Here is a 20963-nt window from a genome sequence, read left to right on the forward strand (position 1 = left end):
GTGATCTTTCCAGTCACTTTTTCTGGAACCATAATAGGACTTCACTCAGCAACGCCTTGGAAAATAAACGCATTTATGTAGGAATTAGAAAACCTGAGTTCAACACTTTGCTGAACACAGAGTGAGCTTCTGCCCTATGAAGTATGCAACTACATTGCTACAAACACAAATACACATGATCCATGTTTTATCTAGCCTGTCATGCAAAATGCTGAAGTAGCATAGAGGGCAGGGACCAGAACCAGGGCTCCAAAAGCTCAGCTTCGGAACGATACTTAGGATACTCAAGATCACTATCTGCAAAACAAACAAATAAGCACAGCACAACACCCCCAACACATGCCATACTACTCTCTCAAACTAAGGTCCCCCATGTACTGCTGGAATTGGTTATTCTGGTGTACCTCACACACGAAGCACAGAAGCCACGATGACTCTTTCTGGACAGGCCCACCAGAAGGGCCAGTGCCCTTCTGCAGGGATGTAGCAGGTGAAGCGCCCTTCTCTCTACATACTGGATGAAACAAGCAACAACTACTGTATCAAGAGACAGTCCTCTACAGACATTAATTCCAGAGAAGCACAAGGTCCCTCTGGAATGCATTGATTCAGATCCCCAGGCTGAGCATTATCAAGAAGCGGGGCTAGGGGCCAGAGTTGTGCTGTGCCTCTGCCTCGCTGAAGGCTTGTGGACCAGCAGGAACACCAAGTGAAATTTTTCTAGCATGCAATTTGCTTGCTCTTGAGGAAAGTAACCAGGGAAAACAAATTCATGTATTATAAGATGTCCCAGACATAATATACAAATGTTTTCATGAAATTGAAATCTCAGATATCCAGTGACCTGAATTATGCTCTAACTCAATTTCTTGACAGGCACCCTGAAACCTTGGCTGTCTGTGCCAAACCTAGACATGCTGTAAGTCTATCTTAAGGTCACTGAGAATAATCTGACCTTCTACAATGCCACTTGATGTAAGAATGAGCATTTTTTTTCCCCTAAGAAAATCTTTGTCTTACAGTATACTATCTCCTAGGTAACCTGCATTGCTTATTATAAGCCTCCCTCAATCACAGAAGTTCTCTAAATAAGAAAATGAAAAACAGGTCCTCAAGAAGCACATTCCAAGAGGCTAAATATATTCAAAGTGAACTCAATGTCTGATGTGTGACATCATACAGTTGTTAAAACAAAATGAAAACATGTAGAGTTATGGAAAACAACATTACTTCAAATGTAGCAGCAAATATTATGCTAGCGTATGTAGGTCATTTGTTTAAGAGGTTCTTCTAATTGTTGCCAATTGCATTTGATTTTGGGGTTGTTTGGTTGTTGTTCTTTAACATGGGCCCAATTTTTTCGGTACAGTTCCTCTCTTGTTCACATAATTACATATTTCTAAACATTTTTAAAGAATAATCGTGACTTCCACCGTTACTTAGAAATCTAAGTTTAATTCAAGTGCACAAACTTATTAGGTCAGATTTCTCTAAGCTAGAAAAATCAGCTGAAGAAGATTCTCACAGAATTCCATCTATACTACATATATATTCCTGTGAATTGTAAGAATTAAGTCATTGCAGCAAATCCTTATTGACAGGTTAGTGATCCTGCGAGCTAGGCACTATTTTGTAGCAGTGTTTAAGATAAAGCTTCCATGAACCATTCTGTTTGATTCAGTGAGTATTGTTATTTTTCCCCTTAACTTTACAACCTCATATTTATAGGGCACTGATATTTTTGTTTTGAAATGAGATATGCCCAATTACACCTTCTAATGCCATTCTAACAGTGGTGTTCAGTGAGAAGTTACTTTTAAGTAATTACTACACAGGCAGGAGAAGCATGTGGCTTTTCTCTAAAGCAAAGGAAAACAAAACTAACTGATGCAACGTGAATACTTCTGTGTCAATTCTGACGTTGCAATGGTGGGGCAGCAGCAGGAGACAGAGCTTTGGGCATCAAAAGGTTGAAGCCTGTTTCCCTAGAAGGGGCTCTCATGTCCTCTCTTCATCTCCTGGCACCAGTGTAAGTATGGATGGCTTTTATGAACAATTCTTAACTATAGTTACTTTGCCCATATGCCTTCAAGTAGCACAGTAGAAAAACTCAAACACTTCATCCATAGGTGGAAAACAGACTTTGTGCCAAGGTAAATTTTACAGCAGCTTTTAGATCTAACGGAATATATCACACAGTATGCTAGCCTGCAAAATGACAGTTATTAAATGCTCAGTAACAGTACTTGCCAGATATGAATGAAGAAAGCATGCTCTTTCGTATAAATACTGCCTGACGTTTTTTGAGGAGAGACTCCTATATAACTACACTGCACCCAGACAAAATCACCTTCATTCAGTTTGATTGCATACAGATAGATGATTGGAAGAATGTCGCATGCTTGAAGGGAAATCCAAAGTTTCAGTCATCAGTATGCACTTGCCACAGTTGCCGACAGTAGCATATCGTTTATGTCATGAGCAACAAGCAACAAAAGACTCACTGAAAGCATTACTGAACTTCACTAAATTACAAAGAACTACCCCTGAACACACTAGACATAGCACACAAAGAAAAAAAAAGTATCAAACATTCTGCATTTGAAAAAAAATTGGGTCTGATTTGTGAAACAAACTTGAGTAGGCACAACATTAAGGTTTGGAACCATACCTTCTTGAGTATATTTCCACTTTCAATATAACAGCATTTAAATATAACAGCATTTAATTCATAGTTTCACTTACTGCTTCCCAGTTTGTTTAGAACCCTGAACGTCTGCAATTTTCCTAAAATTTTAGCAGATCAAATACCTGAACAGTAAAATCACATCCAAATAATACACGGGAATGACCTGTAGAGCAACATACAACATAAATAGGACAACCATAACACTGCTCTCACTACTAGGCACAGGACCATATTATAGCAATAACACGTGCCAGCAGGAATCGCACACCTTCTTCTCACATTTCTGTCAGGTATAAGAATATGATATACGGAATTTGGAGTGTGCTTCCATTTTATATTTAGCTAGGTATAACTATGACTGTGTGCGCTCCCATCCCCTGTGTAAACCGGAAAACTTGAGCCGTTATATAGTTTGCAATAAATACTTTGTCATATTTATCCCTTTTATCTCAGTCCAATCATATCTGGCTTCTTTAAATTACCTTTTCTGGTAACATCTGGCTATTTCAGGAATGGTCACATAGAGCATACACTAGCCTATCTAGCCAATACCTTGTCTTTAATAGCAAGCTAACAGTAGATGCCTAGAGTATGCATTTATAATTAAAAAAAATACACCACACATGCACAGTGCAAACCTAACATGGTATCACCCTAAAGTACATTCCCAATCTCCAGCAACTTGCAACTCAGACTTCCTAACACAGAATAGGTATCTTAGTGTTTAACGGTTCCCAATGGATTTCTCTTCTAATTCTTTGTCACTCTTTGAATCCATTTGCAGCGGGTTTACGTGGTGAGGTTTTGGTAACAAGTGGGCCATAGGGGTGGCTTCTGTGAGAAGGATCTAGAAGCTGCCCCATGTTTGGTAAGGGCCCCACTGCTGACCAGAGCCGAGACAATAAGCAATGTTGTTTTTCTGCCTCTGTGAGAGCATATTTAAGACAGGGGAAAAACAAAAAAAATGCTGTGCCACACGGCAGCTGGGAGAGTGAGAGGAGTGAGGACCAGCCTTGCAGGCACCAAGGTCAGTGAAGAAGGAGGGGGAGAGGTGCTCCAGGTGCAGGAGCAGAAGTCCCCTGCGGCCTGTGGTGAGGACCATGGTGAAGCAGGCTGTCCCCCTGCAGCCCATGGAGTACCACGGTGGAGCAGGGTTCCACGCTGCTGCCCATGGAGGAGACCACGGTGGAGCAGGTGGACCTGCACCAACGGAGACTGCAGCCTGTGGAAGATCCCTGCTGCAGCAGATTCCAGGCTGGACCTGTAGCCCGTGGAGAGGAGACCACGCAGGAGCAGGTGACCTGGCAGGAGCTGCTGCCCGTGGGGGATCCAGGTTGGAGCAGTTCGCTCATGAGGGATGGACCCTGTGGTACGGACCCATAGCTAGAGCAGTTCTTGAAGAGCTGCTGCCTGTGGGCAGCCCACGCTGGATCAGTTCACCAAGGACTGCATCCCGCGGGAGGGACCCCACAGCACAGGGGACGAGAGTGACTGAGAAGGGGCGGCGGAGAAGCAGCGCTATAGACTGACCATAACCCCCATTCCCCTGCGCCGCTCGGGGGGAGGAGGTGGAAGAGGGTGGATGGGGGGGAAGGTGCTTTTGGTTTCTTTCCTTTGTTTCTCACTTCTCTAGTTTATTAGTAATAGGCAATAAATCTTACTACCTCCCTATGCTGAGTCTGTTTTGCCCGTCACAATAATTACTGACGCAATCTCCTCGTCCTTATCTCAACCCTTGAGCCCTTTTCATCATATTTTCTCCCCATTCCTCTTTGAGGAGAGGGAGTGAGAGAGCAGTTGTGGTGGAGCTCAGCAGCCCACCCGAGTAAAACCACCACACCGTTGTAACTTCCACAATGCATCATGGTAAAGACTTCCACAGGGTAAGTGTGCACCGTGCAACATAGAATCTCCCTGTAGTTGTTTTGAACCTCGTAACAACTAGAAGCAGGCACAATCAGGCCAAAAAAAGGATGTTACAAACTTGAGACAGTGAAGCAACATTACTGTTGTCACTTCTTTATGACAGCTACCACAGCATGGATAGAGAGTTCCTCACTGCAGTGCATCATTGACATGTTTTTCAGACATTTCTAAAAGTAAAATCTCAGAAGTATAAAAGGGGCATTTCCATTCAGTTTCAGCTTGCTGATACTATCTCCCTTTCGGCATAGGCAATGGAATTACAGAGGCTGCAAATGATGCAGGATTTGGTCGCATGATGGCTCTGCTCACTTTCCATAAAATTGGGTCCTTGATACTGTCTCAGGAAGGATATAAAATGATCGTTTATAAGACATTAACTGCTATTTCAACAAATCCAAGGCCATTGCAACAGAAAAGCTGTTGACTTGGTAATCTAAGATATTGGTCTTGCAAAAACTCGCAACAATTCCTGTTACAGGACAGATCTTCAGCTCACCTGAAACTGCCTCAAAAATGATGAGGCATCTACAGTGTTTGAAAACATTTTCAAGAGCTCTTATTGAAGGAGATGTGAAGATGTGCTCAGAAGAACTGCCTATTTTCTAAAGGCTATTTCAAAAGACCAACAAAACATAGCAGCTGAGAATGATGATGCAAAGTAATTATTCACAAAAGACAAAATTAGACACTGGAAAAAAAATCTCTGAAAGCACAATTAATGCTCATATTTTCAGACAAGGTTTTCTGGAGATACAAAAAGTAATGAGTAACAAAGGTGGTTCCCCCCCCCCCCCCTTCAGTAGCAGAGTTAACAACGTAAGAAGAACATCAAAGAGCAAAGAATTTGTTTGAAGGCATTATAATCTTCAAGATAGTTTGTTTGATCTTCTACAAAACTGTGACATTTCCTCACATATGAATACTGAGGATTGCAACAGAGGAAAGATGAACTAAACCTCCTGAAACCACTCAATACAGAGTACAAATACACAAGCTCCTTTGGGTTTGCCAGAATGTCTACGTAATTTCAGCTTACAAAAACAATAAGGAATTCTTCGTGGGTGATATTGAGAAAACTGAAGAACAGATCCAAGGGCCTGGCCTGGCCTGACCTCAGCTTTACATTTTTTATGATCCACAAAATTATACATTGTTTAAAAATTAAAGTATTTTTAAGAAGCTATAAAAGAACAATTTTTGTGCAATATGTAACCAATTGATCTAAATCATACTTGTGATGTTTGCTGATGGTAGGCTTTGATACTTTTCTGTGACCCATAAAAAGTGTCCAACATGCTGTGGAATATAATGTATTTCTACTGGGGAAGAGGGATTTTTTTTTTTTTTTTTTTAAGATGAGGATAGATCTTAATAATAAAAGCCTTTAGTTTTCTCCCCAAGATAAATAATTCATTTTTTCTGTCTTCGTATAGAATTAATTCTATTTTATAATTCAGTTCTTCACCTATCATTGATTTTTCTGCTGTAAAGAATGGAATAACAGAATTTCTTTATAAATGAAACATTGATCGACTCCAGAATGAGGTTACTTTGAGAATATCTGCAAAACAAAGATCTAATTATAGTTTCCTAAATAGGTAACTGGAAAGTTAAAATTGAGTTGAAATAATCTGCAACTACAATGTAAAGAACTCTACAACATATCATGGACCTTTAGACATATAAAAAAAGACAACTCCCTTGTTTGTTTCTTCACTATTCAAGCATTTGAGGTAATAGCAATTACAGGTAAAAATGCAAAGTACATTAATTTAAAGGTCTAGCAAAAAAAAAAAAAACAACACTAATTTAATTACAGTACCTTGATAGGTTACTCTAAGTCTGCTATTTTATTTGCTGTTTCCCCACACCACCAACATACACTTAGAAATCACACTGGTGGCATAGTAAAATAAAAACAAAAACAGCACTTAGAGTTTTTATAAGAATGACTTTACAGGAACAAAACCACGTCATATCATAATCTAGGGCAGATTTATATGAAGTAATCTAGGTAATTATAGGCATGTAAACCTGACACCAGCCCCGGATATAATAAATTTGGTACTTTTTAATAAAGGATGTGTAATTAATGTCAATCAACAAGTGCTTATGGTAACGAGACACCATCAGACTAATCTGACATTTTTGAGATTACAAGTTTAGCAGAACAACATAATAGCAATGTTGCAATTTACACACAGATTTCTGTGGCATTTGATACAGACCTCTGACATTTTGATTACAGAACTAGAACAATGACAGATCAATGTTAGATGGATTTAACAGATATGTTTCAAAATGTAATTTTGCGCAGTAAATCATCAAATAGTGTTTTTCAAGGTGGTCTTGCAGTGATCATCTCCTAGCCCTATGCTATTCAAAACACTTGTTAATTTTCTGGTAGAAAAAGTAATTACTCAATTTTTCAGAAGACCAGAAGTCTAGGGGAGTGGAGAACAATGAAAAGTGCAAGTAACTGACAAAACCCTATGGACAGCTTGTTCAGCTGAGATAAACCACATAAGTCATTTTAAACCAGCCAAAAATAAAATTGCACCTTCAGAGACAAGAGCCATACATGCAAGAGGAAGGACTCTATCCAGGGAGGTAGTAATTTGAAAGGACTGAGGTTTTTGGTAGGTAACTGTAAAAACTGAAACCCTCAAGGTAACATCATGGTTAAATTGCCTAATAAAACTGCTTATATCTAAGCAAGCAAGTAGACCGTAACATGTCTGTAGTTGGCACTGATGGCATCTGTGTGTGACTGGTTCTGAGGCATGAAGTTTACTAGGTATGTTGAAAACTGCTCAAAGTGATGCAAATAGCTAAACATATGATTAAGGATGGAAAAAATAGGCTTCTTTATGTTAAATTACATCTCAGAATATTCAGATAAAGTACAAGACATAGCTGAACTTCAGTCTACAGGCATCAACACACAACTCATGTTACGCAGTAGGTTGGATGAAATGATCTAAGCGTTCCTTCTGCTTTTATATCTATGGACCACTTATCTCCCATACATGCATGGGAATTAATTAATTTGAAGTTTCTGTGGTGCAAAGGATTCCCCTACCGCACCTTTCAGCTTCATATTTTATACCTCAGCAATTCTGGATTACCAAACCGTTACACAGAACCAGAAATTAAAAATGAAATGCAGATTGCCCTGTAAAATTAGGCTTTGGGGCAGAACTGTTCATCATGTAAATAAAGAATAAAGTGAAGCAACATAACGTCTTTCCATACATTCTAACTTCTAAACTTTTGAAACGTGCTAACATGTCTATAAAAGTTTCTGGAGGATCAAAGCCAGGGCATACTAAAAAATCGCTTGTACAGCTCAAATAACTTAAATTGAGTAATTTAGAGCAATTATGTCCTGGCTTGCTACTGTATTGTTACAGATGTGTTGTGAGAATGATACATACACTGTTGTGATCGATTAGAAAGCTCACAAACATTTCAAAGAGGTCATTTTACAGTATATAAAGACAGATCTAGTGTTGATGTAAGTTGTTGAATGTTTCAGTCGTGCATGTGGATTCTTACATATTTCTAGTAAAATTAAAAGTCAAGTAACTGGCTTGAATAATTTATGATATAAAAATTAATGATTGAGTAGTACATCTGCTCTATAGTTATTCCAGTTATGGTAAGAAATCCGTACATAAACGGTGGTTATAGACTTAGAAAGGTCAAACTGATTTTGTCCATTGTTATGCTCAGCTTTTCAAAGACACGCCTCACAAAAAATTTAGAAGCTTATTTTGTTATGCAAGAGAATCACAAATCAAGCAAAAGCATTAGATGTGTTTAACATGATAAGTTAGCAATTAAAACATAGCAATTTTGTCTTTAATTCAATTAATGGATAGGTTTCTGAAGGAAATAGTTTAATTCAGAAAATTCTCTGAAGTTATTTGCCCATTTGTTAGCTGTCCCCTTCTTATGTCACAAAATAGAAAAGTAGGTTACACTGATGAGTCTGGTTTATTTGTAACTTAACTTTGAACTAACATTCACTTGCATTTAAGCTTTATTCCTTTTACTTGCACAGATGTCATACTACAGGGTATAAAAGAATATAAAAGTTCCTAAGTAATAAAAGCAATGGCCTCAGAGTCTCTGGGAAATGAGAAAAACTCTGAAGATTGTCCAGTATGAAATTTGAATCATTCCCTTTTCAAGGATAGGGAAAGAGGCTGTCATAATCTTACTCCACATATACTAGGTTGTCTTTAAAGAACTCTCATCTGCTACTTTAATTAGCACTCCTGTTCCACCACACTACGAACGTGTTTTTAAAGCATGTGATATCTGGACTAATCTTTAATGCATAAGACAAACTAACATGGACAGCAGTGAAGCAGAAAAAATCCAAAGAATGAAGTCAGGAGTTTTCTTAATGCCAAATATATCTCAGAATTTTAAAATTACCAAGTAATTTTATTTATGTGAGTTGGAAATATTCTAATGGTTCCAAGGACAGACAGAGATAGCTCCTTTCCCAAATAACTATTTCACTGCACACAAAGAAGAATTAATGAATAATACAGCAATGTATCAGAGACTTACTATAATGAGATCATAGTTCTTTAGCTTACTATATTCACATTTTGATAATATCATTAAATTTACTACTTTACTCTTGATACACTAACTGCTACAGAAAATTATTCCTATTCTCAAATGAAACTGAGGTCTGAACTGATCAAAGCAAATGAGATGAAAAAATGAAGTACGTTTCATGCAGTGATGTTTGAGAATAGCTTTGGATGCTAGAAAGAAAAAGCATTTGGTAAACTGTGTGTTTAAATCATCCAGGCTGAACACTGTTTCCTTGACTTTGTAGTCCAGTATATTCCAGATGAGCACAGACTCCCTGTGGAACAGGCATTAAATGGTATTTCTGTCCTCAGGCTTGGGCCTAGTGACTGTAAACATGCAGGACAAGGACAAATATTCATGAGAAATCCTTAAAGATTCCAATAAAAAAGAATGCAATATTCAAATCACACAGGAGAAACATGGAAAAACAACTAAAGTTAAATAGAGTAAAAATATAACATGCTTCCTACTGCAAACTTCTTGCCCCAAACATACATAGTGAGGCTGCTGTATAGTGGAATCTGACTGTTTAAAACATGTATAATGATCACATACTGAACATTTATTAAAAAAGGCAAAAAATAGTGATCAAGCTAGAAAATAAATACAGCAACCTACTGTATCCATAGCAAAAAAGTTCAATTTGAACAGTATAGTGATATTTAAGGAAATCCAATATTTAGAGAGGCTTCAGTAAGTTCACAGAAGTCCTATTGCTTCTTTGAGAAGCACTCTGCTGAAATGGAACATATATTTTGGGGACTAGAAAAGAAAGAAAAATGCTATTCCATTTTCATGATCATAGACAGTTGATGCAGCCTTCATCAGAACTATAAAATCATCATTATATCAGCTGTGAGGCAGATATCAAACTTGGATAGAAGTACATTTATATTTCCATTAAAGTCATTTTCATTTTTCCTTATGCACAATAACTTAAACTGTATGTGAATTATAGTTCTGTTTAACCCTTCCACTGCTGTTTCTGAGACTTTAAGGTACACAGAAACTCTTTCTGCACATCAAGTGAGAATCTCAGGAGCACATACAGAACAGTAATGCTTTTTCTAGTTTTCTAAAATTCAAAACAGTTTGCTGTATGTTGTGCTTTGTAGACCCAGCAGTGTCTTTTTGTGACCGATACATGTTCACTTGAGGGGGGGCTGATGTAGAGCCAATTCCTATGAAAGAATTACTACAGAGGTTTACAGAGCAGTCTTACAGCTCTGTTTCTAACTACCTATGGGGAAAGCTGTATCATTTCTGTGGTTCTTGATGGCTTTTGAATAATGTAAGCCTAAGGTTAGAGACAGAAAAAAATAGCATTTTTAAATACACAGAAACAGCCTCTCTTCACAATTAGAAACACACTTCATTGCATGATAAACAGAATGTGTTCATCAAGTATTTCAGAGAACTGCAGAGGTATGAGCTTAATAAGAACACTTACTCAGTACTTTTTTTTATTTGAGTAAGGAAGCTATTTACCAATTGAAGAAGATTTAGTATCAAATATTATCAGATCGCTTGTAAAGAGAAACCTGAATTCACCAAAAGTATATCAGAAATTCCCTTTTCCCCCAAAGGAAATAAACACCAGACCCTCAGAGTAACAGCTAAAATTTAAATTAACGTACAGTATCTAGAATTTTTGTTCAGCTACGTGACAGTTGTATTTATTCAGCAGCAAGCATATGTTCTAATTATTAACATTACACTGAAGACAAAAAACAAAACCAAGATGGCTCCAAAGCACTCAAATTCAAACTTGCAGTTTATTGACAAACAGCTCACTTGTCTACTTCCCTGAGTTACTGATAATTTATAATGTTCTTAGAAAAAAGGCATTTTAATTTTAACCCTGAGGTATAGTACATTATACTTACGTTTTCTGTCATAGTACTATTTTTAAAGTCTTTTTTCCTTTTTGTCTTCTTGGAAAGATCTAGTATGATTTTCATTTTCAGCAATTTCAGCATTGATTTGGACAAAAAAACTTGTACAAAATAATCCTAAAATCATTTGAGAAACCTTACAAATATTCAAGTATTGGAAAACCTTGAATCAGTATTTCAAATACACCATTGGATCACCCTTGCACTAAAAAGGAGAACTGCATTCGCAAGAAGAATTAATTTGACTTTAAGAAAGAAAACAGGAACTTAATTATGAGATTCCTTTCTTTAAACACAGTAGTTATCTTCGCTTGTTGGTTATGAATGGTTTGGGAATGTTTCTAGCTTAAGAATACAGTAGCTGACAAGAACAGAGACCTAGTTATTCCTTCCTTTACTAAAAGTCTTCATACACTTTTATGGGTCTTGAACTCAATGCTGTTCTGCATTGAACAAAGCAACCTTTGGTTATCTAGGTAAGTAGCAAAAAAAATAAAGCTATTTGATTTGTACCTAAATTAGGCTCATGTGAGAGAAATATTTGCAATTTCAAAAAATGCCCATTTCCATAAACTTTGGGTGTTCTATTCAAAGTACACAAAGAATTATAAGGAAGAAAAAAATTGAAAACAAACAGTCTGGAACACTTCTGTTCTATTCTGTAGAATAAGTGTCTACTTGCACAAATACATTCAGTGGCTGCAAGTGTTGAGATAACTACCAAAAGCACAACGTTTTGCCACATCTAAACATGCTTGAAAACAACTTGGAAACAGCTTGAAAGACTCAAAGTTTATCCTCATTTCAGCTGATTTACTGTGGTACATTTAATGTCAACATTTCCATATTTTAATCCACATATTTCAAGTTATAAAAGTGACTTGAGTGTTCCACAACTACAGTAACATGAGCATCCACAGCACCTTCATGGTGTGGGGACAAACAGATGACATGAAGTCACAATGACTTCAGATAGGAAAAGTTTTGGGAATAGGCATCATTGGATCATTAGACTGTTTTACCAGAGCAGGAAAGAATGACAAATCCTTGGAGACAGGGCTGTAGAGCCTCTATTGTTTCCAACACTGGGAAAGACAGGAAAAAAGAGCTCAGTGATTTAAGTCTTCGGAATGGAATTATTTCCCAGGAAGCAGAGAAGCATTTTCACAGTGACAGAGGCTGAAAACAAACAAACAAAAAAAACACACACTCTTCAGGGGCTTAGAAGATCTCAAAAGATTTCTAAAGCGAAGATCTGGTGCAGGGATACATATGATAGGTAGATAAGTGAATCTGGCTAACTATTAAATGAGTTTTCTTGACTAGAATCAACTAGACTAGACCTGACTAGAATTTCTGGCAATTCTTGTTCAAATCATAAAAAGCAGGATTATTCTCACATCCTAGTCTTGTTAGGATGGAATGCCACTGGATGGAGTGCTTTGCAGCTGAGAAGGAAAGTGCTTCAAATTAGAAATAAAGGAACAACATGTTTACGATTACAGTGTCATACCTGTAGTTAGGGTGATCTGTGCAACATGTCTGCCTAAATTAGACTGCCTCCTGATTTCTGTTCTTCAGTAATGCCTTACTGGAAGATAACATTCATCCTTGGCTTTGGCAAGCCAGCAACTTGCTAGAGGTATTAAGAGCAATGGGAATCATGGGACTTAGTTGACTGGGAGCTGGTTATTTGCCACAACATTAGCCAGTTAAGATTTTAGTTTTATGTTTTTTGTTTGTTTGTTGTGACAGATCCATGATGGTATATTACTCCGTTTCCTGCTTCTTAAAAAAAAAAAATGATTCTGTGAGGGAATGGAAGTCAACCCTCTTACAACCAGAGTAGTTCCTGATAGCTAGTCTGCCCAGAGGGTTTTTTGTTTTGTTTTTACACACACACACACCTGACAGAGGCCAATAATGGCGATGGACAGAAGAGCATGTCTAACACCTTCCAGTTTAGAGAGCGCGGTTGAGCCACTACCATAAGGAGCACACCGTTAAGCAGAAGCCCAGAGCAGCAAGACCTCAGTTTCTGCTAGCTGTGCATGGAGAAAACAATAAATCCCATTATTTTAAAACAACTGCGTGGTGCCTAAAGCTAGATAAAATTCTTCCTGACACCACCTGCGGCCAAGCAGGCCTATGGAACTGCATGGATGCACCACTTCACAACTGCCTTGCTAGGGAAGACAAAGAAATGACTACACTAGAGCAGGTGAATGCCTCTGGAGAACTGGCACTCATGACATCCCAATCTGTCTTTGAAAGCAGCATCCAGAAGTAACAAGCCAAATTAAACTTTTTCCTGAAAAAGAAGCATTTCCAAGACCTCTTTCATAGTGTTGAACAGTATCTAACACGTGAAAACATATACAAATATATACTTTTAAGAACAAAAGTCCTCATTCTTAAGAGCTTGAGATGCCTGTGCTGCTTCTTACTGAGGTTTTCCATTGATATCACTCTGAGAAACACTTAAACAACCATAACCATGTGACAGGTCATAAAGTAGCAAGCAGTGTAAAGAATCAGCTTCTGTGAACAAAGTCTGAAAATCTGACATGAAATACCTGATTTGCAAGATGAAATCTGAAGCTTTCAGGGCATTACTATGTAGAAAATGATAAAACATTTACAACACTTTTATTTAAGTATTACACTCTGCATTTCACGTATGTGTACTTGAATATTTAAGAGCTCTGCTTCAGTAAAAGCAATCAAAGTTTCCTCCTTCATCCTATGCAGCAACTGACCAAGTTCTCCTGGAGGAACTGGAGATGTGTATTATCTGATGCTACGCAACTCTTCTGAAGCACACCCTGCACATTAATTTACATTAATTTCCACAATCGTAATATGTTTAGAATTGATACAAATGATTACTTTCGTAAGTACTTAGGGAAACATGAAAATATATTACCGCAATAGTTCCGTTGCACCTTTGGGACTGGCAAACACCTGTTATTCTGTTTGGAATCAGCACATCATCCCAGCAAGATGGGCCCTTCAAAGGAAAACAAAGCATATAAAGGTTTTAATCTACTTAATAAGTAAATGCATAAAAGTTGGTGTTGTTCCTCTCTCCTTCTACTCCCATATTTTTTTTTTTAGAGTTTTGCTAAACAGTTTAGCAAAATCAATGCTGAAAAAGTACAATCAAATTACATGGTAATATCCATAAGTAAAGCTCAATAATTAACATATATAGTTCCTCCATTCCAAGTTCAATGTTGTGAACAGGAGGCAAACAGTAAGTGTGTTTTCTCAATTTAAGACTGAGACTAACTCCGTTATGATTAAAAGGCTACAAAGATTCATCTTCTGGTTCAACACTGCTGGTCTACAGCTGACTGAGGGCAAAAAGGAAGAAAAGAGTTGAAAATTGAATTCACAATTAGAAATACTGGAGCATAAAATAGGTTAAGTAGTTTTTCTATATTTGCTGTTTAAGTAACAGTTCACTCCTAAGGACACGATAAAACAAAGAAAACAAAACGTGTAAAATAACTAAGACAGTATCAATAATTAAAATATGTATTACTCTGAATACTCAGAGCATTTGGAACTAAAACATCACAAAATATTCAAAATTTACTTATGTCCTCGAGTGGTGAATGGGAAGAAAGAATTTCTGAATTTGTCATTTCTTTCCTAATAATCATTATAACATGATTGACTTTGCTGATCTTTACTAAACACTTCAGTAGTGTTTCAGTGGAATTAACTGCCATAGCTCCTAGATATCATTCCTGAATGGTAACAATTACCTCAAAAATTCATCATGTTTATGTAAAAATCTGTGTTTACTTTCTCAGTGCATATCACTTAATATTAACATGCATTTAATTCCATCTGCTACTTCACTGACGAGTAATTGAGTATCCTAAGCATCTTTCAGCATGTCTTCAGTCAGCCATCATTTTTATTCTAACTATTTATTATGGAAAAACATCATCACCATACAATACACCATTTCATTTGAGCCACTTAATAAATATCATGAACAGTACTGGTTTTTGCATAGACTATTGAAGAATACCATTGGTCACCAACCTCCCCTGTGAAAAGTAGTCATCGTCTCTCTCCTTTCAGTAAATTGCCTTCTGGGCAAGAATCTTATGGCAGTTTAGTCTCCTTAAAGCCAATAATTATGGAACTATATGAATGTCTTTTAGAATAGTTATTACAACATACTTGGATTTCCCTCATCCACACAGTTTCTTATACATCAGGGAACTCTCAAGAGGAATGCTGTAAAGTCATGACCAATCCTTAAAAAAGCCCTAAGTTTTCCCTGATATGGTATATTTACCCGTTCATTGATTCTTCACTTTAGAATATTTTCCTATTTCATTCAGAACGGGCTTAGACTTTACAGCCCAGACTTGCTGGATTTGTCCTGAAACTTTTCTCCTCCTTTATTTTAAAGACCAGTCACATCATGCACCTTCCAGTCTTATGGAATCAGAATGATTTTGTGAGAGAGGTTGTGAACTCTGTTTCAAGTTTTGCTATTTCATACCGAGTCCTTCGGAACTGAAGCACTAATTCTGACTACACTTTGTCCTTTCATTTGTTCCATAAGGCATTCTTACCAACACTCATATTTCAGATAAACCCTGTGCCAAATCCCTAGAGGGGTTTCTAAAGGGTACTGGCCCAGTTTCCTCCATGGATGAACAAGCTAAATAACTAATCCTCTTTGAATGTCTCTCTTGTATAGCAATCATATGTTGGTCTCATACACTTTCTGCTCCTGTTATATTTTAAAAGGACTGAGTAATAGTTTTTCTGTTTGCAACTTTTTTTTTCCAACTGCATAATTGCAGTCTTATATTTAAGGTGCCCATTTTTTTTTTTTTTTTTTACTTCTTTAATTACTCATAATCTTTCTGAAAGATGCCCCTTTGATTCTAATAACCTCCCTTCCTTTTTTCTTTAACCCTATGGTTTAGTCACGCAAGCTTCCTTTCAGTTCTCCTTAAATTTCTGTGCACATAACCTTTGATTCTAGCATCGTGTCCATGCCTCCTAGAATACTTAACTCTTTTTAGCTGCTCCTTCTCAACAAGTTTCCTTATTTTAAGTAGCTTCCCTTTTTTAAAACTAAGCATAATACCAGTAGCTTTCTCAGATTCCAGGAAGATTCTGAACTTTTTATGAACTTTATTATGGTCACTGTTAAGAAACAGATCTTTGTTATTGATATTATAAATAAGGTCTGCTGCATTACCTTCTCTTGCAGGTTCTGTCCATAAGAGAGCCTGACAGCACATAAAAGGTTACTCTTGGGAACACAGCCTGACACAACAGTTAACTAATTTACATGGAAGCAATTGAAATAGCCCACTATCATTTTTTTCATGCACTTTTAAGCTTTTGATTTTCTCAGCATGTTAGACTATCATCATCTGGTCAAGTGGCTACTAATGGGAGTCTTATATTTTTCTTTCTCAGGCATATAATTTTATTCCATAAGAATACTGTGTTTCTCACTGACTTGTCAAGGACAAAGAAGACTAACAAGTTAACATTTCTTTAACATCTATCCTTCTACCTTCATATTCATGTTTGTTAGTATGCATTTATTAAAACAGGTATTTTCCCCTACTTAGTATGTTTGTATCTCTCTGGATAATCCTCATGTAATTTATGCACTCAGGAAGAGGGTACTAGAAAGAAGTGGCAAGAAGGAAGGGTGCTTTATAAAATTATTTTAAAAATACACAGACCCTAAAGCACCAACACCTTTTCTGATCCTGTTAATAAAATCAACAGTAAATCTTCCCATTACTTCATCCCTCTTTATTAACCCTTTATTCTACTTTCATCTGCACGATTGATATGAGACCTTCAAAGTCAATGGTGTTATGCCAATATACACAAAAAAAGTCACAAGATTGCTACACAATAAGAAAATTTAAGTCTCAGGAGTAGAAGCAATTCTGCAGATATACGTTATCAGCTATGATACTGATTAGTTGATTGCAAAAGTAGAAAGTATTTCAAGCCAGACTTTTTACAGTTATTAATCCTTTATCTTCACTAGACTTATTTCAGAAGAAAGCTTCCCAAGTATTCAGTAGTTCTCAGGTCTGCATCCATAATCAGAAAAATCTAAGGTGGCATAGTAATTCTTAAACAAAAATAACATGTACAGAAGATCATTTGTAAGGTTGATATTCCAGAAAAGTGCCTATTTCAAACTGATTCGAGTGTGTGACTATATTGATTCTGCCACAGTAGTATGAGAAACCAGCAGCTGATTTGCAAAATATAATCAAGAAATCATCCTTACAGAAACCAGAACAGAAAAGAACTTGTGTAATAGTCACTCGTTTGAGTTCAGCATCTACAAGTAGCATGGGATCAGGTCCAAATACATTTAATACGGCAATATCCTTTTAGTTACTAACAGTAACTACAATATGATGTGAGTTTTGTGGTCACTTTCCTAAGGTCCCATCTACAAGGAAAAGCTAGCATGCTACATGGCATGGTGTAAACTTAATCATCTCATGCTCTGCAATAACTTCCTTTAGACACTTCTCATGCACACAGGAGTAGTCTTCACAAGAAGTAGCTCTCTGTTTGAAAGGAGAATGAACTAGCAGCACAGTCCCACACAATCAGCAGCTACTTAGCTGTTCACTCAAACCGTAGCTTACAACTTCTTTATTTCTCCTCATACGGTAAAAAAGCACCATATCCACCATTTCTTTGCATTAATTATAGCAATGAACACAGAAGAAAGTCAGATACACTTAGCTCTTCTGATAACATTACCTAGACTTAGCTGTAACTCAAAAGCACTTTGTTTTCACACAAGATCAAGTTCTTAAGGACAGATTGACCAAGCAGCAAAAGCCTAAGAGGAACAGACAAAATATCTTTCCTTTGTGCCCGACTGCAAGAAATATAATATGTATACAATATGTATACGTAATACATTTGTAATACATGTATATAATATATATGCATATAATGTAAAATAAATTAAAACAAATCTCCCCCCAAATCAATGCATTACTTTCCACATTTGTAATAAGAGCAATTCTTCTTTCCCAGATATATGCTTGGGCTTCTTTCATGGTCATACTTTAATATTAATGATAATGTAGTACACTTCTAAAAGATTTAGCGTGTTTGGGAATTTTAGTTTTCCACCTTCAAAAATCAGCAAAAAAGACATACGTCCTTGAATTCAAAGCATTAATGTTTCTTTAGCAACAGCACTACTAAATGTCATTGCTATAATTGTGCCAGAATAAAATTAGGAATTCTGGTGAGATAAGCACTTTAAAATGCAATTTTTGTGTTGCTCTTTCCCTAGTCTAAGAAAAGCCTGTCAACTGCAGACCAGCCAATCACTTGTGTTGTTGTAACACCATGTGCTGCAGTGTTTGTAATTATTAGTTTACATTAATCAAGAACACACTGTGAGAAGAACAAAGCCTTCTGATTGCCAGGTTAAAGCAACTGCCCCTCTTGTAGGCAGCCACAGAGAAAAGCTACACATTAAAAAGAACGTACCAGAGCAGACATTTTCTGGTATATAAAACAGGAAAATGACTGAATAAATATAAATAGGAAGAACACCACTATATCATCAAATTAAGAAATAGTAATGCCAAATACAGTTGAATATTTACCATACAAGGGGGTATGGTAATTTTTATGCTTTGGAAGTGTGGTAGTTGTTCTTTCCTTTTTTGAGGTGGAAAAAAAAAAAAGCCAGAAACAACAATAACAAAACAGCAAACAGCATATCAAATTTCAACTGAAGCTCCTATGCAGTATATGAAGAACAGGGAGGACTGAGGTGTTTTTCCCCAAGTACAAGGGAAGTACTGGAAGCCTGTGTACATCCACCAGCATACTGTACTGGTGGACTGCAGAGTAATCAGTACGCTGTATTCCCAGTGTACTTTCCATCCAGTGGCCAAGATCTGACTTTGGCTGAAATTCATTTATGGTTCTACAATACAATGATCACTTAAAAAAATCTCTGTGAAGAGAAGTAGTTTTAGAGATCTCAAATGACAAATTACTCAGAATGCAGTTACTGACTGAACTGTTGACCTGTGAAGTCAGGGAAAGGTCAGAAACAGAGGTCAGCAATAGAATCCAGTGATTTATCAAAGACTTTGAATCATTTAAAAGGCTGAAAACTATCCATGTATTTAATGCTTTGTATTTTCCCTGCTTTATATTCTCCCCTAGTGAACAATATGCAGCAGAATATCATTAAAACACATCTTTGTACCTACTAATACCTACATGAGAGACATAAATCATTAAAATGTTGAGCAAATGACCCAACCAAGGGACAAGTATTAATGCAGAAGGATTTTTAAAAGAATGTAAGAAATTCCAGGTACTTGAGAGGGTTTAGAATCAGCATATAAGTCACTGAAAAAGTGCTAAATCTAATGCAAGCCATGCAAACACTCAGACTCTTCTGCAAAATAACGGTTATTAACCTGTCTAAATGAGAGTATTTGAAGAGTTAACTCTTGTCTGGTGACCCCTCAGCATGAGCTTAGTATCTTATGACAATAAGACAAGAAAGCTCCCCAGTATGCAAGGATTCTTTAAAAAAAAACAAACACCTGGTTTCCTTTTTTGCCACTCCATAACAGAGGAATCCACACTAAATTTCCACTTTTAACTGCCTCCAGTGCCAGTATGGAAGGAAAAAACTGGCCCCCGGAGAGCAGCAACTGGGAAATACCCTGACAATAAACGGGCATACCCAGACACAGCTTAATACAGCCATGAATACTACATGAACAGCAATGGATCCCACCTACTATCACAAATCTAACACATCTTAGCAGAGATAATGTTTTAGCTGTTGTTTTCTTCCGCTCTTCTCAACGTCAAAGAGGTCAGATGGTGAGTTCCTGGAGGCTCACAGGTGTCTCAGGACCAATGAGGAGGCTGGAGAAGGGTCAGCAGGTGGAACAGCCCCAAGGAACTGGACAAAATCTTGAGTATGTCAAAGGGAAGAACGAACAGGGCTTTTTCTTAAACAGATAAACATAGTGATTAAGCCTGATTTCCACTGGTAAAAAAAACGGTGTTCTTACTTGTTCTCAGTATCCCTAACCTAGAACGTGATTTGCTCTTCAAGCTCCACATTTACTATTAAACTGACACTGACGAATGTTAGATTGTTTGTTCTGTGCACAGATATGACACATTCAAATAAAAGTTTTCATTCTATTTTATTAGTGCAATAACGGAGATGACAAATTAAGACTTTTAGATAAGCCTATTAAGAATTTATAAAACAAACATCAGTATAACTTAACAGAGCTATCTGATCATCTTCTCAAGCACTTATCAGGAATAACCTCGCTGCTATGTGAATGATACACAATTAGACTCAGAAGAAAAGAGTCACATGATGTGTTTCTAATAGTAAACAGATTTACTACTGAATAGAAATGAGATCTCCAGTCTACTTGAATCGTAACATTCATGTAGAACTCCATATTCCAGAATTCCTTCTATCTTGATGATTATGAATACAATTAGACTATGTTTATTAGATGCTTGCTAGATTTCTACTGAATGCTCAGATATCGTATCGATGTTACTTATTCTCAAGTAAAATTCTATGAATGTACTTGGGTTTGCACAAAATGCATTTCTTAAAATTCCCAAAGCACAGTCTAACAGCATCCATCAGCAGAGATGGAAGACAACAAATTTTATAAAGAAATTGCACAGTGCTTGCTAGCCTTTTACAGATGTTTTATTTAAAATACTTGAAATACTACCAGACTGACAACTTTTATGACCAAAATTCTCTCCTTAGCCAC

At 36.9% G+C, this 20963-nt stretch overlaps 1 protein-coding gene across 1 annotated transcript in view; it reads right to left on the reverse strand.

Moving 5' to 3' along the window:
* PRKN (parkin RBR E3 ubiquitin protein ligase) overlaps positions 1-20963 on the reverse strand; it is a 758163-nt gene that overhangs the window by 391358 nt on the left and 345842 nt on the right. Inside the window, exon 5 of the mRNA XM_050709867.1 lies at positions 14054-14137. Within this exon, the coding sequence (XP_050565824.1) occupies positions 14054-14137 (84 nt within the window). The remainder of the gene's footprint in view (positions 1-14053; positions 14138-20963) is intronic.

The sequence above is a fragment of the Cygnus atratus genome, chromosome 3, assembly GCF_013377495.2.
Source record: "Cygnus atratus isolate AKBS03 ecotype Queensland, Australia chromosome 3, CAtr_DNAZoo_HiC_assembly, whole genome shotgun sequence".
Taxonomy (NCBI): Eukaryota; Metazoa; Chordata; class Aves; order Anseriformes; family Anatidae; genus Cygnus; species Cygnus atratus.